The sequence below is a fragment of the Macrobrachium rosenbergii genome, chromosome 24 (genome assembly GCF_040412425.1).
Source record: "Macrobrachium rosenbergii isolate ZJJX-2024 chromosome 24, ASM4041242v1, whole genome shotgun sequence".
In the NCBI taxonomy this organism is placed as follows: Eukaryota; Metazoa; Arthropoda; class Malacostraca; order Decapoda; family Palaemonidae; genus Macrobrachium; species Macrobrachium rosenbergii.
Window position 1 is genome coordinate 14,516,742 of NC_089764.1, and position 25,008 is coordinate 14,541,749.

At 42.7% G+C, this 25,008-nt stretch overlaps 1 protein-coding gene across 2 annotated transcripts in view; it reads left to right on the forward strand.

The window, feature by feature from the left end:
• Positions 1-25,008, forward strand: part of Npl4 (nuclear protein localization 4) — a 109,012-nt gene that overhangs the window by 57,583 nt on the left and 26,421 nt on the right. For both annotated transcript variants that reach the window (XM_067126220.1, XM_067126221.1), the window contains exons 5-9: positions 11,068-11,430; positions 12,481-12,723; positions 12,863-13,006; positions 19,481-19,626; positions 20,021-20,159. In XM_067126220.1, coding sequence (XP_066982321.1) covers positions 11,068-11,430; positions 12,481-12,723; positions 12,863-13,006; positions 19,481-19,626; positions 20,021-20,159 — 1,035 coding nt within the window. The remainder of the gene's footprint in view (positions 1-11,067; positions 11,431-12,480; positions 12,724-12,862; positions 13,007-19,480; positions 19,627-20,020; positions 20,160-25,008) is intronic.

Genomic DNA, 25,008 nt, shown 5'->3' on the forward strand with positions numbered 1-25,008 from the left:
AGCGGCGTAGCTCTTTCGTCTCCCAACCATTGAAGAGACTCCGCTGCGGCGAACAGCTCCCCTCCTCCTGTCAAGAAATAGAGGAGGCTAGTGTTAGTCCTCAGCCCTCCTGCAGTTTCACGGTGCCTCCTTCTACATCTTCTGCTCGTCTGACTCCATCAGCCTGGACATGCAAGATGTGTACTGTCATGTTCCAATACATCGGGACTCCAGAAAGTTTCTTCGATTCGTGTTTCGAGGAAAAGCTCTCCAGTTTCAGGCCCTGTAATTTGGCCTGTCCACGGCCCCACAAGTGTTTACTCGGATCCTTGCCCCTCTCTCCAAGTGGCTTCACCGTCTTGGAATAAATATCTCCTGCTACATGGACAACTGGCTTCTTAGGCCTCCATCGAGAGAGAAATGCGCGGAGGACTTAACGAAAACTCTTTGCCTAACGAAGGAGTTAAGCATTCTGATAAGCATTCAGAAGTCGCAGACGACTCCAACTGAACGGATTCTCTGGACTCTGACTTTTTGGGCTTTTCTCTCCCCCCCAGAAGGGTCGCCTTCTGCCTTCAATCCGTCAGAGAGTTCCTTTCTTGTTGAGAAGTTTGTGAAATTGGGCAGACTTCACATGAGACCGCTCCAATTCTATCTAAGAGTGAACTGGAGCAGGAAAACGCAAGCAGACTCCTTCGTTTCTCTGATCACATTGGAAATCATACAGGATCTTCAGTGGTGGTCGCATGAAGACAGACTTCATGAAGGGAAGTCTCTCCTTCCAGCAAGCCCTGACGTAGACTTTTACTCTGATGCGTCAGATCTAGGTTGGGGAGCTCATCTTGGGAGTCAAAAAGTGTCGGGAACATGGTTGGAAGTTTTGAAAAGTTCCCATATCAACATGAAGGAACTAAAGGCCATTCATCTGGGTCTTTGGTCATTCTCTACCCTGGTGCACGGGAAGACAGTAGCGATACACACAGACAGTACGACAGCACTTTCGTACATCAGAAAGCAGGGGGGACCCACTCGTTCTCTCTTTACAAAGTTGCAAGGGAACTTCTGCTCTGGGCAGACCAAAATCAGTTGTCATTATTGACTCAGTTCATCCAGGGGAAGATGAATGTTCTTGCAGGCGGTCTGAGTCGCCTCAAACAATTCTTGCCAACGGAATGGACACTGGATCCTTTGGTTTGCTACGATCCATGGAGGTTGTGGGGTACACCATCCATAGACCTGTTCGCGACTTCAAAAAAATCACAGACTTCCTCGCTTCTGTTCCCCAATTCCTGATCCTCTAGCTTGGAAAACGGATGCTGTGCCACTGAATTGGACAGGCCTTGATGTAATCAAGGGCAGTAATCAACAAATTGATGTCTCACCAGAATGTCTTGATGACTCTAGTTGCCCTTTTTTGGCCAAGGAAAGAATGGTTTCTAGACTTGCTACGACTACTAGTAGACTTCCCAAGGCTCCTGCCACAAAAGCGGTTGCTGCTCAAACAGCCCCACTTCCTTAGGTTCCATCAAGGATTGTCCACTCTGTCCCTGACAGGTTATAGACTGTCGAGTCAGGGCGAAGGGGTTTTCTAAGTGAGCTGCAGAAGCTATTGCGAGATGCAGATGACCTAACAAGCTCTACTAATCAAACTGGTCAGTCTTTAGAGGATGGTGCAGATGCCATAACATCTCTTTTTGTGAGACCTCTGTCAGTCAAATACAGTAGCCGACTTCTTATTACAGTCATACCTCGAAATTACGCGAGGTTAGGTTCCGGAGCCCCTCGTGCAAGGTGAATTTTCGCGTAAGTTTGGCATGGTCTTTAAATATGGTAATAAATGTTTATTTCCAAAGTTTAAGTACTAAATATGCTTACAAAGTATTAAGCTAATTTTTAAATGAACTAAAGTTAGTGTAATTTTATTTAAAATTTAGCTTATTACCCTTAAAAAAGGAATGCAGTAAATGGTTGACATAAAAATTGAGTACTGCACAGTTTCATAATAGAGCATTTACAGTAGGTGCGTACGTATACTAATGTTACCCCTAATTCATGGGATGCCATTTTCTTTGTCACTTAGAGTAAAAGCCGTTTTCTTTGCGTCACTAGGCAAAACGTCGTGTCAGTCAACAAAAGTACAATTCCATAAAATATCGAAAACATGTACATAATGTTCGTAGAAGGTAGTACAGTACAGGTAAAATTCAATCAATTTAAAATTATATACTGTACAGGTAATGACGAATGAGAGAGAGAGAGAGAGAGAGAGAGAGAGAGAGAGAGAGAGAGAGAGAGAGAGAGAGAGAGAGAGAGAGAGAGAGAGAGAGAGAGAGATACTGTAATAAAGTAACTGTACTGCTTTTGTATCGCATTTATGCGCAAATATATAAATACAAATTGTCCGTTCTGATTTTACACCTAAAACCACGAAAACTTAAAAATTAAACACACTTTCTGCAGGGGTATCATCTTTGAAAAATGCAGTAACGAAGGGTATCACATCTTGTAAAAGTACACCAACTGAACGTGCTGTAATTACATGCACATACAGATTGCACCAGCACTTTTCTCAGAGGTGAACAGAGTAATTTTCAAAGAATGACACTTATACAACTCTTAGTTACATCTCTGATATTACATTAACCAATTCATTTTATCAAATGAACGCGACTGAACAACCTCATCTCAGGGTCATGTAAAGTCCTTGTGACAAAGACTTTGCAAATGGACATAATACTTGTATGATATATATGTACAGAAATATAAATATAAATTTCCCATATCGATTTTACAGTTAAAAGTATGAAAACATAAATACACTTCAAACATTAAACAAGCATTTTCTGCAGGGGTATCATCTTTGAGAAGTGCAGTAACTTTGCAAATGGGTATCACATCTTGTAAAAGTACACTAACTGAATGTGCTGAAATTACCTTTGCATCATATTTGTGCATGTAAAAAAATAAAAATAAAACATTTTCGATACAGATTTTACCCATGAAAGCATGAAATGCATTTTTCATAGAGATTTTAAACATGAAAGCATGAAATGCATTTGTCATAGAGATTTTGCACATTAAAACATGAAATGCATTTTTCATACAGATTTTACACATATAAGCATGAAATGCATTTTTCAAACACATTTTACAAATAAAAGAATGAAATGCATTTTTCATACACATTTTACACATAAAAGCTTGAAAACTTGTAAATTACTTCAAAAATTAAACACCCACTTCTGCAGGATTTCTCGAGAATTTCGTGTGTCTGTGAAAAAATCGTGTATGCCCATTAGTTAGGTTCCAGTGAAAAGTTTGTGTGTGTGTGAATTCGCGCAACTCGAATTGTGTAAGATCAAAGTATTACTGTATACCTGAAGACCTCCAAGAAACTTTCTACCTTGACTGTCAATGGATACAGATCTATGCTCAGTTTGGTATTTAAGCATAGAGGATTAGATCTGTCTTCTAATCAGGACCTGTCTGACCTCATTAAGTCTTTTGATTCAACCAAGCAACCAAAATCGGATGCGTTCTCTTGGAATCTAGATGTCGTCCTGAAGGATCTTACCAAGAAAACCCTTTTCTTGGTAGCATTGGCTACAACCAAACATATTACTGAAATCCAAGCTATTGACAAGAGAATTGGATTTTCACAAGGGGACACAGTTTGCTCCGTCTCGCTTGGATTCCTAGCCAAGAACAAGGACTCTTCTAACCCGTGGCCCCGTTTGTTCTCCATCGAGAATTTAATGGATGTTCTCAGACCAGAGGAAGAGGAGAGGCTTTTATGTCCAGTAAGAGCCCTGAGATACCACCTTCAGAGGACTGAGAAGGTCAGAGGCCCTTTGAACATCCTCTGGTGTTCAGTTAAAAACCTTTCCCATCCTCTCTCCAAGATGCTCTCTCCATCTTTCTGAGAAGTTTGATTACGGAATCCCATTCCGATTCAGGAAGAAGTATTACCAGCCTCTAAAGTGAAAGTCCATGAGGTCAGGGCTTTCACAACCTCTCTTGTATTCAGACACAACATGTCTCTTTCGAGTGTCCTACAATCAACTTTCTTGGTTCACTTTGCACTATCTCGACGTGGAGACAGTTTCGAGAATTGCAGCACGTTAGGACCTTTATCCATGGCTGGCATGGTGTTGGAAGAGGAAGCATAGGGAATCTTCTACCCCTCTGCTTTCTTCACCTTGAATTAAGGTGTCGCGTTTCGGGAAGCCTGGGGACATACTGTGTCTGGAGTGCCTGCCAGTTTTTAGCAGTTTGGGTGGTGGTTTTTTAAATTGCAGTGTAGGTAACAGCGTTGTGGTCCTATTCTGGTGTACGCCCAGGGCAAGGACATCTTTTTGTGACTTTGTGAGCCACAGGTTTACTTCCCTTACTACAAAGTTCCCACTCATGAAGGAGTGACTCTGGGCTACACAGCCAAACTTGCTGCAGGACAAGAGGAGCTCAGACCGGAGGCAGTACCTATTTGCAGTGCTCCCTTGCCAAGTAAGGAACAATAAGCATTGTCCCAATGCTAGCAACTGTTATGTCAAATTTATTATCGTATTTAATATTTTGGTATAGACTATGTCCAAAGATCCCATCTTCCAATGTGGAATCAGCTATGTAATTACTTGGTAAGTTACTTATATAAAAATGAAATTTTATGGTAAAATATAGTTTTATATACACTTACCAAGTAATTGCATGATCGGAGCCCTCCCTCTTCCCCTCTTTTGGACATAAGGGCACAAATGAATTGAAGCTTTCTGCTTAGTTCCTCACAGTCCCCAATAGTTGGTGGGACACACATCTACACCAAAACAAATGCTAGTGCTTCCGCAAATTTTGAATTTTTAGGCTGCCGTAGATAGGAAGCTCATAGCTATGTAATTACTTGGTAAGTATATACAGTATAAAACTTTATTTTATCATAAAAATGTCATTTTTTAAATAAAAGTTTTATGTATACTTACCAAGTAAATACAGAGTTGGAGCCCTTCCCCTCCCCTCACATGGACATTATGGCATAAACAAATTGAGCCTCTCTCCTGTGTTTTTCCTCTTCTTCCCCGAAAGTAGGTAGGCTAGTTACACCAGAAACAAAACAAGTAATTACATAGCTACTAGCTTTCTACACAGCAGTCTAAGAATTCAGATTTCGCAGTGGCGCTACTATCACTCGTGTAGGTGACAAGGTCCCACCCACTTTCTGGATTGATAGGTACAACTCAGCAAAGAGCTTCAGTTAGTTTTCTGCCATCTCCCAACTAACATTGGTGGTTTCATGCAAGCTCATCATCATTTTTGGATATATGTCCAGTTTTTTGGTGAAGTATTCAAATTTTGCTTTTCTTCTATGTACTCCGAAGATTTTTTCACTAATAAGTAATTTTGTTAGCTGTGGTTAACTTTTTTCTAATTAGCCAGGATGTCTGACTATAGTTCTTCTAGTGTTTGGTACTACACTGAAGGTTGTAGGAATAGGTCAGTTGAGATTACTTTTGACTCTCACACTAAATGCCTGAATGTAGGGGGCAGGACTGTAATAAAGATCTTACTTGTTCCAAATGTCAGGATTGGGACGATCAAAAGTGGAAAGCTTTGAAATCGCACTTAGCGAAATTGGATAGAGATAGAAAGATGAAGGTGGCCCTCAGAGCCAAAAATAGGGCTAGTTTAGATCCTGTTCCTTCTCCCTCTGTGATAGAAGATAGTGCTATTTCTTCTCCTCAAATCCCTGCTTTGTCTCTAATCCTTAGCCTTCCTACTTCTTTGCCTCATACATACTCCTTTACCAGGTTCCCATGTTTCCAATCTTGACACCATTGCCAGCCTCTAATCTGGTTTGACCAGAAATTTGAATTTTTAGCCAAAACAGTTATGGAGTTGGGAGTGTCCTTTAAAGCCTCTGTGGAGAGGGCTTTCAGTGTTCCCAGTGTCAGTAGTGCAGTGCAAAGTAACAAGTGTTGTGCGTATTGAGGAGGTGGTTACCCGTCCCACCAGCGCTCCTACACAAAGGTCCCTGTCCTGCTCCCCCACACGGGGGAGAAGACTTACCAGAGGTCCAAGGGAGGCTGGTGGGGTTTGCCCACAGGTAGTCTCCCCCTCCGCTAAGCCTATTGTCTTCCCAGGCTGCTGCAGAGCGCCAGTGGAAAGGCGTCTCAGTTAGTGCTGATCGCCTGTCATCAGACTCGGGTGACTCTTCGCCCAACAGGAAGCACCAATGGCGCCGAATTTTCACCTCGCCCTCTGAAGAGGCATTCCATTATTGCGGACAATTCTCCTCCTCTTAGATGTATAAAGAGACAAGTGTCACTCCTCAGCCTTCATGCAGCTTCGCCGTTCCGCCTCCGCCCGTCTCTTCAGTGTGTCCTCTCCAATCTTCTTGGGACAGCCCAAAGTCTCCTGAGGTTTTTGAGTGTCCAATGCTAGTGCCTAAGCGCTCTGATCTTCCTCATAAGCACCCATCACCCTCTTCTCTTTGGTCTCGCGCTCCAGAGCGCCCGTCTCCTTGCAGGTGCGTCGCTTGTTTCGGTGTCTTATGCGCCAACAAAGCGGTCAGGGATGGTTTTGCCGAACTCGCCTCCCTTTTCTGGATGGGCATCCTTAAGAAACAGGAGTTGTGGTGTTCCTTTGCCACAAAGGGAGTAGCATCTACACAGAAGTTGGGGCTCTTGTTCTCTCCTTTAGGCAAAACACAGGTCTTCCCTCAGGATACGGTTAAAGAAGTCAGCAACGGACCTTTTGGCTCAGTCCACCAAGCGTCCGAAAGAAACTCCCTCTGTTTCCAATTCTTTCTCGCTTTTGCAACCTCAGCCCTTTTGTGCAGCAAGATCAAGACCTCAATCCAGACCTCGAACTAACGTGCGTCCTCCCTTGAGGTCCATCACGAAGTCAACCTTCAAGCCCACCGCTAAGAAATGAAGTTTTCGTCCCTCATGCACCCGTTGGAGCCAGGCTACATCTCTTTTGGGAGGAATGGAGTTGCAGAGGGGCGTACCCCTGGGGGTTACAAATATTGAGAAGAGGCTACTCCATTCCTTTCAAAGAGAAACCTCCCTTGTCCAGGTCGCCAATAACCTTGACGGCCTGCTCGGCAGGGTCAAAGAAGTTTTTGGCTCTTGCTCAGGAGGCAGAGTCCTTAATTTGCAAAGGGACAGTAGAGGAGGTATTGGATCATATGTGGGGGTGTTTCTATAACCAACTCTTCGTAGTCCCCAAATCACCGAGTGCTGGAGGCCCATTCTGAATAGCACCCTTAACTTGTTCATCGTGAAGACAAAGTTTCATATGGAGACAAACCGCTCTGTCATGTCCTCCCTCCATCAGGGCGACTGGATGGTCACCCTGGCCATGCAGGATGCCTGTTTCCATGTTCCCATCCACCGGACTCTAACTGATTTCTGAGGTTCGTGTGTCGAGGCAAAGCTTTCCCATTTTGGGCCCTTTGCTTCGGTCTGTCCACGGCCCCTCAGGTTTTCACCAGGATCTTTGCTTCTCTTGGGAAATGGCTTCACCTTCTTGGGATCAATGTGTCCCTCTGCTTGGGCAATTGGCTGTTCCGCTCCATGTGGAAGAACAGTGCACGGAGGACTTGAAAAAAACTCGTCGCCTAACACAGGATTAGGGTTTTGATAAACCCTCAGAAGTCACAGATGACTACAACACACAAGATTCCCTATTTAGGGATGATTCTGGACTGTCAAGCTTTTCAGGTTTTTCTATCCACCAAAAGGATCAAATCTTTCCTCCAGACTGTTCGAGAGTTCCTCTCTCTCTCTCAGTGTGCTCAGCGGTCCAGTGGATGAGTCTCTTGGGCACATTGGCCTCAGTAGAACAGTTTGTGAAGCTGGGCAGACTTTATATGAGGCCCCTGCAATTTTACCTGAAAGCAAGCTGGTGCAGGAAGACCTAGCCAGACTCCTTCGCCTTCCCCATCTTGTCGGAGATCAAGGAGGATCTTCGATGGTGGTTGCCAGAAGAAAAGATTCAAGTAGGGATATCTCTTCTGCCTCTGAACCCCAGCCTAGAGTTTTATTTCGATGCCTCCGATCTAGGTTGGGGAGCCCTTCTAGTGAGTCAAAGGGTTTCAGGAACATGGACATCGGTTCAGAGGTCCATTCACATAAACGTTAAAGAGCTAAAGGCCATTCACTTGGGCCTTAAGTCTTTCACTCTGCTAGTACTAGGGAAGATTGTAGAGGTGTGTGTGGACAACACCACAGCCTTGTTTTATGTCCACAAGGAGGGGGTTACTCACTCCTTCACTCTCTGCGAGACGGCTAAGGACCTCCTTTTCTGGGCCAAGCAGTACCTGTTAAGGGAAGACTGAACATCTTGGCAGACAAATTAAGCCGTTGCCATTGAGTCCTGCTGATGGAGTGAACTTTAGATCCTCTAGTCTGCCCCTATCTATGAAAGCTATGGGCAAACCTTCCATAGACCTCTTCGCAAAGTCAAGGAACCACCAGCTTCCTCTCTTTTGCTCCCCAGTTCCAGACCCTCAAGCATGGGCGATGGATGCCTTGCCATTAGATTGGACAGGCCTGGACGTGTATGCCTTTCCACCATTTGGATTGATCAGGGAGGTGATCAACAAGTTATCCTCTCACCAAAACGTTACGATGACCCTAGTTGCTCCGTTCTGGCCCAGGAAGGAGTGGTTCTCGGACCTGCTGAGTCTTCTTGTGGACTTCCTGAGGCTTCTACCACAAAAACAGTCGCTGCTTAGACAACCCCACTTCCTCAGGTTTCATCAAGGGTTGTCTGCTCTGGCCCTGACAGGGCTCAGACTGTCAGAAGCCTTGTCAGAGCGAAGGGCTTTTCGCGACAAGCTGCAGAACCTATCGCTAGATGCAGAAGAGCTGCTTCTAGCAAGCTCTACCAGTCTAAATGGACCATTTTCAGAATATGGTACAAAAGCCATAGAATGTCTTCCTCTGAGATGACTGTGAGCCAAAGAGCAGATTTTTTACTCTTCCTGAGGACCTCCAGAAAGCAGTCGCCTTGTACAATTAAGGGATACAGGTCAGTGCTTGGCTCAGTGTTTAAGCATTGAGGCATGGACCTGTCCTCTAATCAGGATCTCAGCAACCTCATTAGATCTTTTGAGCCCTCCAAACAAGAGAAGCCCGGCACAGTGTCTTGGAATTTAGAATTGGTTTTGAAGTGGCTTACTGGTTCCTCCTTCGAGCCACTCTGCTCAGTTATGCCCAAGAACTTCACGAAAAAGACACTTTTTCTTGTGGCATCGGGTATTGGTAAATGCATTAGTGAACTCCATGTATAGACAAGAGAGTTGGATTTTCTCAAAGTGACACTGTCTGCTCTCTCTTGGCTTCCTCGCCAAGAATGAAGATGTCTCCAATCCCTGGCCTCGTTCGTTTGCCATTAAGAATTTAATGGACATTCTTGGTCCTGAGGAGGAAGAGAGATTACTTTGCCCTGTGAGATCCTTGAGGCACTACTCCACAGGACAGAGATCAGAGAACCAATCCCTGGCCTTGTTTGTTCGCCATTAAGAATTTAATGGACATTCTTGGTCCAGAGGAGGAAGAGATTACTTTGCCCTGTGAGATCCTTGAGGCACTGCTCCACAGGACAAAGATCAGGGGACCCTCGAATAATCTCTGGTGCTCTGTGAGGAACCCATCTCGGCCTTTGTTAAAGAATGCTCTTTCATTCTTCCTTAGGAGCCTTATTATGGAAGCTCGTTCTCAGATCCAAGAGGATGCCTTAACTTCCTTTAGAGTAAAGGCTCATAAGGTTCGGACCATCGCCACATCTCTTGCTTTTCGACACAATATGTCTATAGCATCGATCCTGCAACCACCCTTTTGCAGGTCCAAGTCTATCTTCACGTCACATATCTCAAGGACGTCAAAACTGTATTAGAAAATTGCAGTACATTAGGACCTTTATCCGTGGCTGGCATGGTGTTGGGAGAGGAAGCATAGGAGGCCTCTCTGTCCTTCTACTATCCTCTCGCCTTTTTGTAAGGTATTGAGCTCAAAGGAACTCTGGGGGTATATTGTACCTGGAGTACCTGCCAGTTTTTAGTGGTCAGGGTGGGGTTTTTATTCTAGTGTAGGTGACGGCGTCGTTTCTATTCTGGTCTCCGCCCAGGGCAAGGGCACCCTTTTTAAAATCTTTGTCAACCATCGGTGATTTTCCATTGCTGCAAAGTACCCACTGAAGTGGAGGCCACCCTTGGCCATACTGCCACGTCCTCCATGGGTTAAGATGGGCACTGCCCAGAGGCAGTACCAGTCTGCAGGAGCTCTCTTACTAGGTAAGGAACAACAAGCATTATTCTAATGCTAGCAACCTTTTCTATTTAATAGTCATTACTTTCTTAATGTCTTGGAGTAGAATATGTTCATGTTCCCACCTCCATTCAATATGATATCAGCTAAGTAATTACTTGTAAGTCACTTATATAAAAATGACTTTTTTTTTTTATAAAATAAAGTTTTATATATACTTACCTAGTAATTGCGTCATCAGAGCGCCACCTCCTCCCCTCTTATGGACATCAGGGCTAAAACGAATTGAAGCTCTTTGCTGAGTTGTACCTATAAGTCCCGAAAGTGGGTGGGACCTGTTAACCTACACGAGTGATAGTTGCGCCACTGCGAAATTTGAATTCTTAGACTGCCATGTAGAAAGCTAGTATATAGCTATGTAATTACTTGGTAAGCATATATAAATCTTTATTTTATCATAAAAATGTCATTTTTAGGTTATTTTATCATAAAAATGTCATTTTTAGCTGCCAGTTACTAGAAATTGATAGCTCTGTAATTAATTGGTAAGTATATATAAAACTATTTTTTATTATAAAAATGTAATTTTTTCATGTATAATAGACACTTGTATATTGCAGCCAACAGAAATATTTCAGTTAAAAGTAGAGAGTAGTCTTGGTAACATTTATGGATTACTGCTTTTTTTCTTTGTAGTTCTTGTCAGGGATTCATTGTAGCACAATGAAAGGTGTCAATTGCATTATTTTTTTATACTAGAAAAATGTTTTGAAGTTATTGTCTTTATACTAGAGTAGTTAATTCTTCAACTTTTATATTTCAGGGTAAATTTATTTCCTTAGAGAATGTTGATTGCAAGATAAAAAGTGGTTGTAAGGACCATCCCCCATGGCCTAAAGGAATCTGTTCTAAATGTCAGCCATCTGCAATCACTCTAAATCGACAGTCTTATAGACATGTAGACAATGTGATGTTTGAAAATCGCAACTTGGTGGAAAGATTCCTTAACTATTGGAGGCTGACAGGACACCAGCGTCTTGGTTTTCTTTATGGTCGATATGAACCTCACATGGATGTCCCACTTGGAATAAAAGCCACAGTAGCAGCAGTTTATGAACCACCACAAGAAAGCTCGAGAGATCATGTCAAGCTATCACCAGACCCAAAAAAGGAAGTCGTTGATGAGGTATGAATTTAATGTTAGTGCTCAAGCTTTTTGAAGATATTATTATCATAACTTTTCAAAGCAGTATAAATACCTTAGGCATACCAAATTTAATACTCTCACAATTCATATACTAGATGTAAGTGCAGTAATGATTAAAGTAAGTAAGGATGTAGAATATGTACAGTATTGAATATAGCCATTTCTATTATAAATTGGTATGATTAAACCACTAAATTGTATGTATAAGCAGAGTTAAAAGTTGAACAGTTAGATGGGAAGACATTAAATGGGAGTAGATTAAGAGTAGAAGAGAAGACTTCAGAAACAGTTTTATTTAATAAGGGTGAAGGAAAAACTGAATGTCTAAATAAAACAGTTATACAGTACTATGGTATAACAATTTTAAATAACAATAAAATTTTTTTATAAAAGTAGTAGAACCAGTCACATTCATCTAACAGAATTAAAGAATGGGCTGGGAGAGTAAACAAAACAATAGATAACTGTCAGGGAAACGGCAAACTTGACAAATTTACATAATTTCTCTTTGCTCCCAAGAGCAGAGTTGACATACCAGAAATAGAAATTGGAGATTTCAGATTGAACGACAGAAGCAGGCTAAGTTGTAAAGGAAGTAAGATGTTGATTTAATAATAAAACCAAGAATAGGAGACAAGGCACACCGGAAAATACTAGTGATAAAGTGGAAGAAAAGAGTAGTTGAAAGATCAGAACTGAGTAAAACCATAAGAAAAAGGGATTGGACCACATATTGCATATTGTGTGTGTAAGGAAGTGTTGTTTAGCCTGATATTGTTTATTTACCTGAGGATTTTATTAGTTATTAAACTTCCAGTTACAGTTAATTAGGCTTAAGATGATGTTCCCTCTAGTAAGTTAAAGTGTAGTTAAGAGTAACCATGTAGAGTAAACAGCTAAATGAGAAAGTTGAATGTAGTAGAATTAGGTCATTTTATTCAGGAGACCATCTCTAATTGTAAAATACTGCCGTACTTAGTTTTATGTAAGGTTGTTATGCTTTCTTTGATGTTTGTTTTTTGTTTCCAGATTGCAAAACATTTAGGGCTAAAGTGTGTAGGGTGGATATTTACTGATTTAGTTCCACTGGATGCTAGTAAAGGGACAGTCCGGTACCTTCGTCATGCTGATTCTTATTTCCTTTCTGCTCATGAAGTTATCACAGCAGCACATTTACAAAGTTTACACCCAAATCCTTGTAAAATTTCACCGGATGGTACTTATGGCTCAAAATTTGTCACAGTTATTGTGACGGGCGATAAAGATAATCAGGTTAGTAATATTGTGTAAAGTTTTATTCTTGTTATATTGTTATGTTGCAAGTTGAACATTATGATGACATTGTTCATAGATGTAAAGATATTGCACAAATGTTCATAGATGCAAAGATATTGCATGATATTCCTTTCAGGTTCACATGGAAGGTTATCAAGTTAGTAATCAATGTCAAGCTGTTGTGAGGGACAGATGCCTCATTCCTACCAAAGATGCCCCAGAGTTGGCTTATGTACGTGAGAGCTCAGCACAGCAGTATGTCCCAGATGTTTACTTCAAGGTAAATGGAATTTATTTTCTGGGTGACTGCAAGTAATGTTTCAAACTAAGTTGGAATGGTCATCTGTACACTATACATCCCAGTGCCTTCATTCTGCATTCCAGTGTTGCTTATTAGGGAATTCATTTAAGCAGGGGAAAATTTATTTTCATATATGTAACTTACCAAGTAATTACATTGCTCACAGTTTCACTTGCTGGCAGCTTAAAAATTTTGAAATTCGAGGTGGCGCTAGTGTCGGTATAGGTGACTTGACGCTGCCCACTTTCAGTGTAAGAGAGGAACAATTTCAGCAAAGAGCTCAGTTGTTTTCTGCCAGCTCTCGACTGTAGTTCAGTTGTGAACAGTCAGCCTAATTTTGATTTTTGTCATTTTTCCATTAGAGATTATTCTCTTTGGTGAAGTATTGGCAGCCTACGGCTTTGTTTATATGATAGGTTTTCTTAGCAAGACCATTTATCATGGATAAGCACCGTTCTCCTTAGATTTGAACCTTATTGAGACTTGTGTTTTTGTTGACTTGTTAGATTTATTATGTATGACTGAAGTGCAACTAGTTAACACTATTGCAGCAAAGGCTGCAATACAAGACTCACGAAAGCAAATTATGACTCACATTGCGTGTACAGACTGTAGGGGGCAAGAGTGTTTAATTGATTTAACTTGTGATGAATGTTCAGAGTGGGATGCTAAAATGTGGAAGATTTTGGAGTCTCATTTTGGATAGGGACAGGAAACAGAAGGCAGCCACTAGTGCCGAGAGTAAGACAGCAGATAGCAAGACTGTAGATAGTCCTGCAAAGTCTTCTGATGATATTATTCCTGTTATATCTGTGCCTGCTCCCACTGTGTCCCCTATTCCTAGTCCTTCAACTGTTCCACCTGCTCCTTTACCCAGCTTCCTCGCTTCTGAACCTGACCCCTTGGCCAGCCTCAAGTCGAAGATTGTGCATAATTTTGACCAAAGGATGGGTCTTACAGTAGATACAGTGGTCCAGTTAGGGGCATCAGTGAAAGCCCTTATGGATAAAGTGGATGGTAAGAGTGTTAGTGAAGTGACAGTGGAGGAGGCGGCTGCTCATCCTGCCGACACTCCTAGGCAAAGGTCACTAGCATACTCCCCTTCACATGGGAGCAGTCAGACCGGAGGCCCAAGGGAGGTCGGTGGGGTCTGCCCACGGGTAGTCACCCCTTGGTCGGACCTATTGCAGTGTCCCTGGTTGCGACAACTGATGGCCATTGGAAAGGCATCCAGATGGAAATGAGTAGACTGTCCTCGAGTTCCGAGGCTTCCAGCCCTGAGAAGAGGTACCAGTGGCGCTTTAGTGATGAATTGTGGCCACTGAAAAGGCCCAAGGCGGATACGGTTCGCTTCCCTCCAGTGCCTTGCAAGAGATTCAGAGAACCCCCGCAGCAACCATCGTGCAGTTTCTGGGATAGCCCAGAATGTTTTTCTCCAGAATGTCAAGTGCTGGAACCCAGGTGTTCTTCCTCACTAAGATATTCTTCGTCTTCCAAGCACTCTCCTTCCTCTCGCGAGTTCCCAGTAGCTCCTGAGCACTCAATAGCGCCCAAGCTTCTGGTAGCACCTGAGCACCCAGTAGCGCCCGAGCGCCCATTAGCGCACAAGCGCCCTTCAGTACCCAAGCTCCCAGCAGTGCCCAAGAGTTCATTACACGGATGTACTTGCCTTCCGTGGAGCACTTAGCGCATTCTCCGACACGAGTGGCACCAAATGCCAAACGCTTGGCACCAACTTGTTCATCACTTCCCACTGTTGATGCTATGGATTCGTCGTCAGCACCTATTCAGCGACAGCTTGCTGACATTTTGAGTCTTCCTAAGAAACAGCCTTTGGCTGCTCAGGCCCCTAAAGAGTCGCACCTGTCCCCTGTTTCATCAGAGGAAGAAGGTGAGTGGATGAGGGCTCTGCTCTGTCGGCCTATGCATACTTATTGAAGTACTTGCTGCAAAACTCCCCAGTTTTTCTCGCCAGTGGCCCTGGCTTCCCCAGCTTCAACTTTCTTCATGAGTAACAAGCCTGTTGACTCCTCCAGTCTGCCAAAGATGGTGCTCTCATCTGCTGGGAAGGCTCTGAATGAGCTGGGTAGTTGGCTCTCGGAGAAGAGAGATCAGGGGAAGTCTTCTTTTAGTTACCTTCCTTCTCATCTGGTACATTGGAGGTATTCGTCTTATGCCACCGGGGAAGCTCTCTCACTGGGAGTGGCTGCCTCCTCCCAGGGGGACTTCCCCAGCCTTAATGACTCTTCTCAGAGGTCAGCCTTCGCCTTCGCTAAGGTGATGTTCTCCCCTGCGGAACTCAACCACCTTCTTAAGAATCTTTTTATAAAGTTTTTGAAGTAATAAGTTTCTTAGACTGGTCAATGGGTGCATTAGCTTGGAAGATCAAGAACTTCTCCTTGTTACCTGAAGATGTCATGGCAGATTGACTGAATGTCCTTTCATGTTCCGATAAGGGCATTAGGGATGGCGCTCATGAGCTAGCTTCTCCCTTTGCCATGGTAGTGCTTTAAAAGAGAGAGCTTTGGTGCCCGTTCACCACAAAGAGCATCACTGCATCACAGAAGTCTGCCTTGTTATACTCTCCTCTTGATCGCCAGCACCTCCTCAACCCACAGTCAGCGACATTTCCTCGGAGCTTTAGAAGAAGAGTACTCAGGACCTTTTAGCTCAATCATATAGGTGCCCCAGGGAACTTTCAGCTGTTAGCACCAGAACCATGTCTCCCCTTCAGCCACATCCCTTTTATGGTGGCAGAACAAGGACCCAATCAAGTCCTAGAACAAACGTATGATTCTCGTCTCGACTGTTTAAGAAGTCCTCCTCCAAGCCTTCCTCTTGGAAGTGAGGACCCTTTCCTTCATGCGCTGGTAGGAACCAGGCTCCTCTATTTCTGGGCAAGATGGGGTACAAGGGAAGCGGAGGTGGATTGTGACAGTGCCCGGAAGGAGGGCTACTTCATCCCATTCAGAGAGAAGCTCCCCCTCAGTCAACACTCCCATCATGTTGACTGCCTACTCTGCAAGCTCAGAGAGGTTTTTGGCCCTCTTGAACGAAGTCTCATCCCTCTTCAAGAAGAGAGCCATCGAAGAGATCGAAGAAGTCAAGTCGGATGGTTTTTACAACTGTCTCTTTGCAGTCTCCAAGGCATCAAGGGGATGGAGGCCTGCACTGGATGTCAGCGCCTTGAATTTCTTTGCCAAAAAGCCAAAATTTAAAAAGGAAACAAGCCACTCAGTCATGTCATCCATTTGTGGAGGTGACTGGATGGCAACCGTAGACATGCAGGATGCCGACTTCCACATTCCTGTAAACCTGGAGTCCAGGAAGTACCTAAGATTTTTGTTGTGCAATGTTGTACCAGTTTCGAGCCTTATGCTTCGGCCTTTCAACTGCTCTCCAAGTGTTCACTCAAGTCTTTGCTCTGGTAGCCAAGTGGCTACATCTTATGGGGGTCAACATCTCTCTCTTATTAGACAATTAGCTTCTTCGATCACCTTCGAAGGAGAGGTGTGTGGAGTACCTTCAGAAGACCCTTCACTTAGCACAGGATTTAGGCCTGGTAATCAAGTTCTTAAAGTCCCAGCAGATTCCATCACAGACGATTCTATATTTGGGGATGATGATAAACTCTGAGAGTTTCCAGGTTTTTCTGTCCCCCCAAAAGAATTCAGTCATGTCTGAAGAAAGTGAATGAATTCCTCTCCCGTCAAACCTGCTTGGCCAACCAGTGGATGAGCCTTCTCGGTACACTAGCCTCCATGGAGCAATTTGTCTTTCTGGGAAGACTCCGTATGAGAACCCTTCAGTTTTATCTGTGGTCCAATTGGAACCGGAGAGCTCATCCAGACACATTTGTCTTTCCTATTTCTTAAGAAATCAAGGAGGATCTCCTATGGTAGAGGTTAGAAGACAGATTGTCAGAGGGGAAGTCCCTTCTTCCATTGAGCCACAAACAAGACTTTTATGCAGATGCGTCAGATCTAGGTTGGGGGGCTCTTCTAGGCAAGGAAGTGTCCGGAATGTGGTCCCAGAAACAGAGTTGCTGGTACATCAACCTCAAGGAACTGACAGCAGTTTGTTTGGCCCTGCAACACTTTGCAACAGAAGTTTACAATTAAACGGTGACTGTGCATTTGGACAACACTACGACCCTGATATAGAAAGAAGCAAGGGGGGGGACTCATTTATTCTCCCTTTGCAAGGTGTCAAGATCTCTCCTTTTATGGGCGGACCACAACCAGACCAAGTTGGTGACTCGGTTCATCCAAGGCAAACTCAACGTCCTTGCAGACGGGTTGAGTCATCGCAGTCAGTGGACTCTTCGTCCACAGGTGTGCAAGGATCTTGGGAATCTGCGGGGGAGACCTCTCACAGATCTTTTCGCGACATTCAAGAAATGTCGTCTTCCAATATTCTGTTCGCCAGTCCTAGACCCTCTAGCATGGGTAACAGATGCCATGCTACAGGACTGGTCAAACAAAGACCTTTATGCCTTCCTGCCATTCTGCATGGTACGGGAAATACTCAACAAGTTTCGCAACCACACGAATGTCACGATGACTCTAGTGGCCCTATTCTAGCCGTGGCAGGAATGGTTCCCAGATCTCCTCAGGCTTCTGACAGACTTCCCGAGGTTGTTATCGTAAAGGCCAAGTCTCCTCAGACAGCCCCACTTCAGGCAATTCCACCAAGGATTGTCCACTCTGGCGCTGACAGGGTTCAGACTGTCAGGAAACTCCTCAGACAGAAGTTTTCAAGCGCAGCTTCAGAGGCAATTGCGAAATGTAGACGTCCTTCCTTCGACAAAGTCTACCAAGCCATAAGGCCAGGTGTAGAAGATGACTGTAGTCCTGAAATGGCTTTCGGGACCCCATTTTGAGCCTCTTCATTCAGCTTTACTACGAGACCTTATTAGGAAAACCCTCTTTCTTGTAGCATTAGCGACCACTAAGTGGGTCAGTGAGGTACATGCTCTGAACAAGAGTGTCGGATTTTCCCAAGGGGATGCTGTGTGTTCATTCACCCTGGGCTTTTTAGCTAAAAATGAGAATCCAACCAAACTCTGGCCTCGTTCCTTTCAAAAGCCTGATGGAAATCCTGGGCCCAGAAGATGAGGAGAGAGTTCTTTGCCCAGTGAGAGCACTGAGGTATTACCTACACAGAACGGAAAAGATATAAGGTCCTACGAGTAGCCTATGGTGCTCCGTTAAAAATCCATCTTGTTGCCTGTCGAAGAATGCCTTGACATTCTTCTTGAGGGACCTTATTACTGAAGCCCATTCTCAAACTGGAGAGGAGGTCTTAATGTCCGTCAAAGCTAAGGCTCACAAGATCAGAGTGGCTGCCACTCTGTTAGCCATCAAGCACAACTTATCCATATCTTTGATTCTACAAGTGACTTACTGGAAGTGTAAGTCAAGCTACGCGACTCATTATCTTCGTGATGTAGAAACCGCATTCGATAATTGCAGTACCTTGGGTCCGTTGTCAGTGGCTGGCATGGTGTTTGGGGGACAAAGCTTAGAAAGCTTTTCTTCCTTCCTTTTTTCTTTGCCTTGAACTAAGGTGTCAAGTCTTAGGGGAGCGGGGGGCGGGGGGGTTACTGAGTACCTGGAGTACCCACCAGTCTTAGTTTTAATGGATGGGTGGGTGGTGGTTTTTTGTTATATGGTGTAGGTGACATTTGTGTGTTTAAGTTTGGTCGAATGTTTTATTGTACTGTGCCCAGGGCAGGGGCAACTGTTTATTTGTATGCTTTGGTAACCACCGGGATTATCCCTTGCTGCAAAGCTCCCACTGATGTAGAGGTGCGTCAGGACCACTCCGTCACACCCTACATGGTTAAGATGAGCGCCGACCAGAGGCATGATCTACCTACAGCAGCTCTCTTACCAGGTAAGGAACAACAAGCAATGTACCAGTGCTAGTACTTTATATTCTCTAACTCATTATCACCCATAATGTTTTGGGGTAGGAAAAATCCATATGTCATCCCAGTGTCAATTTGGGATTCAGCAGTGTAATTACTTGGTTGTAAGTTACATATAAAAATGACATTTTTATGATAAAATAAAGTTTTATATATACTTACCAAGTAATTACAAATCAGAGCCCTCCTTCCTCCCCTCATATGGACAGAAGGGCAAAAACAATTGAGCTCTTTGCTGAACTTGTTCCTCTCTTACCCTGAAATGGGAGGGGCCAAGTCACCTATACCAATAGTAGCGCCACCGTGAATTTCAAAATTTTTAAGCTGCCAGCGAGTGAAACTATGAGCAATGTAATTACTTGGTAATTATATATAAAACTTTATTTTATCATAAAAACGTCATTTTAAAATTTATAGTGAAAATCTTTGGATGTGTGAAATCCTGTTAGTTTAAAGCAATTTTTGAAGGTTGCTTGCATATGTGTCATGTTTTTTCTTTATTATTATCCATTGCCTTTCAGGAAAAAGATCAGTACAACAACGAAGTTATTCGGTTGGGAAGGCCTTTACCTGTAGAATATTTGCTACTAGATTGCCCAGTATCAACACCTAACGAGCCTGTAACCTTCTTTGCATTGAATGCAAATCCATTTCCAGTGGCAAACAGGTAATATAACTTAATAATAGTTTTCTTTACTTATTAATTTTACCAGCTGCACCTACCAAGGTAGTTTTTATGAAAAGATTTCCTACATTTATTATGTATATATTATAGCTGATAAATGCATTTACAGTTTGTATGAAATGTAGGTTTATAGGAATGTATGAAAAGTAAAGGAAAAGCCAAGTAGTGGTATTCATAATACTCAGAAGTGAAGTGCAAATTGTCAGTTTTATTTTTGTGAAATACTTTGATTAGGGCAACAAGTATACTGTACTGTATTTAGGTAAATAAGAAATATTTTATTTTGTGCATAAGTGAAGAGGTCACTACCCATGTTTCCCTGCCATAAAGGATATGTTTTGGATGTGATAAAAATTAGGATTTTGGTTTTTTACAGAATGATAGAAGGCCACTTGCAGGATTTCAATACCTTAGCATCGTATCTTCAGAAATTCAGTGATGACCAGTTCTTAGAAGCAATGTCAGATTTTCATGTCCTTGTCTTTGTAGCTACTATGGACATGCTGCCTCTCAGGGTAAGAGCAAACAACATTATTTTGGTCTAAGTCTGTTTGAATGTTTACTGTCTTATTTGATTATAACACTTAAGACACTAAAAAAAATTTGAGTTTGATGTGGGACTTGTGTTGCATGATGTCATACAGGAAAATAATATGGCTGCACATATTAGTTCTTTACAGTATTCCTTCTTTGACGCTTTAGATTCAGTTTTTGTCATTAAATAGATATAGCATTAAACGATATGGCACTTAAGGCTGTAACAAGCGGCAAGTGAGAGGCAGGTTCAAGGTATTGTAATTTACACAAGGACATATATAGTATATGCAGTCAGATGTGTTTTCTCACACCTGAAGAATGGTTAACAATTCTATATACAAATTAGGAAGAGATTTCAAATATATATGGCTAGAAAGCTTGCAGTGCCTTACATACATTAGTAATTACAGTTCTGACAAGGACATAAAGTATCTTCTGAAAAATGCATAAAAGATAGCTTGAATCAGGAGTGCTGGATCTGTTTCCTGAGAGTCTCAGTGGGTCATGTGGATTTTTTGTTTTGAAGCAAGGATGCCCTGAGGGTCCTGATGACAGCTCTGGACCTCACAGTACTTCCCCCCCCCACCCAAAAATAATCTGTCAGTGGAGACCCAGGTGATTCTCCCGTCCACTGTCAGCTGATATACTTTCTCTCTGTGTTGTAATATGAGGTGTGGTCCCAAGTAGACTGGAGAGATGAGGGAGTGCTCGTATGTGTCTATTCTTATGAACACATATTTTGCTGTTTTAAGGTCTTCAGGGACGTATTCTTTTCTTGCTATGTTGTATGTTGTCTTCACTGGCGTGATGTTTTCCAGTGTTCTACGGGCGTCTGGAAGAGTCGTGGGCTCTTTCATGTCTTGAAAAACGTCTGCTGGTATTTTCAACACTTGGCTGTCTAATGCTTCTGCCGGCAATGTGTTGAATGCAAACTCCCGCCTTAACATCTGGTGGTGAGTGCTGATTTGAGGGACTGGTGTAGCCGCCTCACCATGCTGTTCGTTTCTGGGTTGTATGCTGTTGTTTGAATGAGTTTTGTCCCAAGGCTGGCAGTGAGGGAGCTCCATAAGGTGGAAGTGAAGCTAGCTCCTCTATTGCTTATGTAATGCGGTACTCCGTGCCTGTTGACCCAGTTTATTAGTGTTTTCACACAACCCTCTGCTGTCTGCTGCCGTACAGGTATTGCTTCTGGACATCTGGTATTCCTGTCAATGATTGTGAAGAGACACCTGTACCCCTCGGAGAGGGGCAGTGGTCCCACAATGTCACAGAATTCCCAATTTGGAACACCGTATTTACAAGTAAATTAAATTTCTGATCTACCCGTACTTCTAAGCTGGCAATGGCATTGGGTTCAGCAGAATAAGAATTAGGTACAGGAGTGACGGGAAAAGCTGGAGGGCTGGAACTGGGAGAAAAAGCTGTCACAGGCATTGAAGGGATAGGTAAAACATCTGTCGGTGGATGGTTTTCATCAGCAAGTGACGAGACCCTCCGGAGTGTTTTTACTGGCTAGGAATTAGGAAGTGGAATTAAGAACAGCTTTAATAGTTAATAAATTTATTTATAAAAAAAAATAACGCATTTACTAATAAACGTCCTCCCAAACCAAGGAATAGCAGATGACATACTTTGGAGACAATATATAACATTTTAAACTCTTACCACTGATAATGCAATACCAGTTTTTATATACAATAACCTGCACCAAAACTTTAATTTAGTAATAACTTCCATTAGTTACAAATTCCTACTTCACTAGGCCAATCAGGATTGAACAAAATCACTATCTTCCCTACCATGAACTACTCACCAACGGTATATACAGGTATTCCCTATTTAGTAACAAACTCACGATTCATAGCGTAAATCCTGCCAAGCCTACCTTGAACTAATTTGTTCCTAGCCTTAGTATATTTCCAGGCATATCCCCAGTTACTTAGCTAGTATTAGTGTACTACCCTTCTTAGTTTAAATCCCATCTTACACAGGAGGAAAGAGCTAAATCCAAAAAAAATACAAACTTCCCTCGAATATCACTCTCCTACCCTATCCTTGCTTGCTAGGGAGAACAGAGACACTAGGACTTGACTGGGAGGTGCACTCTCGTACCCTATCCTTGCTTGCTAGGGAGAACAGAGACACTAGGACTTTACTGGGAGGTGCACTCTCCTACCCTATCCTTGCTTGCTAGGGAGAACAGAGACACTAGGACTTTACTGGGAGGTGCACTCTCCTACCCTATTCTTGCTTGCTAGGGAGAAAAGAGACACTAGGACTTTACTGGGAGGTGCACTCTCCTACCCTATCCTTGCTTGCTAGTGAGAACAGACACACTAGGACTTTACTGGGAGGTGCACTCTCCTACCCTATCCTTGCTTGCTAGGGAGAACAGAGACACTAGGACTTTACTGGGAGGTGCACATACTCACGCACTATGGTAATGCAACTCACTAAATTTTCGTAAGCATTTAACTTACTGTTAATAACAGACAAGTGGACACCTTTTTTTTTTTTTTTTTTTTTTTAGGCAATAAAACAGCCCTACAGTAATTACACATTATATATGTACTCGGCTCCACTCGTGCCTGATTAACCTCACACTAATTCAGAATCTGTTTTTCCACCATTTATAGTACTCACTTGGTTTACAGTACAAACAGAGTTATACCCCTACGCTCTTGCACCTTTCTCCCGTCCTACCCCTCTAGTGTCTGTCTCTGTCTCCCGTCACGACCTCTTCTCTTTCCTTATATAGGGCCTTTGGTTTCTGGAACTATCCGGTTCAGCCAACCCATCCTTCGTCCAAACCAGTCCCTCGGTACTTCCGTAAGAAACTGCCCGTATCCCTTTTATTGTAATTTCGTAACCGATCATTCTCCGTATAGTGGAAAGGAAAGAAAGACTTATATTAGACTGATAAAATTATCATTATAAAAAAAAAAAAAATTATGGTTATTATATTACGTAAATGTAACATTGCCTCCCCATATGGAAAAGAAAATTCTTGAATTTTCGTAACATTACAGTCGGCTTAAGTAATCTCCCCCCACATTATCGCTACCCTTAATGTAATGTATACTCATTTTAAACTGTTGAAGGTGAAGAGCCCATCTCATTAATCTTCCATTAAGGGGTTTTGCAGTATCTAAATATGTTAACGGACGGTGATCCGTTTCCAAGATAAACTGCTTGCCATACAAATATGGGTAGAACTTCTTGGTAGCCCATACTACTGCCAAACATTCTCTCTCGATTACAGCATACCTCTGTTCCACTTCCGAGAGTTTCCTACTTGCATAAAAGACTGGCCACTTCTCATTCTCATGTTCCTGTAAAAGTACCGCTCCAAGCCCAGTACTGGATGCATCTGTACGAAGAATAAAGGGTCTCTGGAAAGTTATAAGTTTCAGAATAGGTCCTTTAGTTAGACTTTCCTTCAGTTCTCTGAATGCCTTATCCTCACTCTCACCCCATACTACCCTATTTGAAGCATTCTTCTTTGTGAGATTAGTTAGTGGCACAGCAATCTCTGCATAGCGTGGAATGTACCTTCTATAGTAACCAGTTAAACCTAGAAAGGATCGAACCCCCCTTTTTGTCAGTGGTACAGCAGCTTCTTGAATGGCTTTTATCTTTTCGGGTGTTGGGCCCATACAGCCATCTCCTACTATATGGCCTAAATATTCAAGGGTTTTCTTTCCAATTTCAGTTTTACTCGGCCGGACAGTCAAATTGGCATCTCTCAACCTTACTAGAACCTCTTGCAACAGGACACAGTGTTCATCCCAGGTTTCTGTGTGAATTAAAATATCATCAAAGAAGGTCTCTACATTATTTAAATCTCCAAACAGTTCCCTCATCAATCTGTTAAATATGGCAGGTGCTGTTACTAAGCCAAATGGCAATACTGTAAATTGGTAAAGTCCCTCTCGGGTTGCAAAAGCAGTATATGGTTTACTCTCCTCTGCTAATGAAATCTGCCAGTAACCTTTGGTCAAATCCAGTTTGGTAAAGTATTTACTACCAGCAATTTTAGTGAGTATATCATCTACCTCTGGCATTGGTTCTGCATCAAATTTAACAACTTTATTTAGCTGCCTCAGATCCAAACATAACCTAACCTTTCCATCTTTCTTTGGAGCTACACACATTGGGGAAGAATAGGGAGAGTTTGAAGGTTCAATAATATTTAAATCTTTCAAATTTTGCAGTTCCTTACTTACCACTGCCTGTAAGTGATACGGAATGGGATAAGGTTTTGCTCTTACGACATCGGGATATTCCAATTCAATGTGACAAACTTGTTTTGGTGTTTTTCCTGGGACATCTGTGAAACGGTCTTGGAATGTTTTACACATTTTGCGAGCGTCAGCTATCATCGATTCTGTCAGGTGCTCATCCAGATTAACATCCCTCCAAGTTTCCTGCTGAGTGTGATTGGGTGTTGTATAGGCCTCTCCAACCAAGTCTCCTTCCAACACTGCTAAAGAAGCCTTATGTATCTCTTCTGGATCCCTATAAACATATCGTTTTAACATATTTATGTGAAATTTCCTGGGAGTATTATTCACATCAATGACATAGTTAAGTCTGTTGCAAACCTTAGTTACCTTATAAGGCCCTTTCCACTGAAGCAATAACTTATTATTGTTAGTTTGTAGCAATAAAAGAACATCATCACCAACTTTTAACTTCCTATTTTTAGTTTTCAGATCATAATACTTCCTAGCTTTATCTTGAGCATTATGAAGTCCTTCACTAGCTAACCTGCAAGTATCCTCAAGTCTCTCTCTTAGATTAAGAACATATTCGTAAGATGTCCTC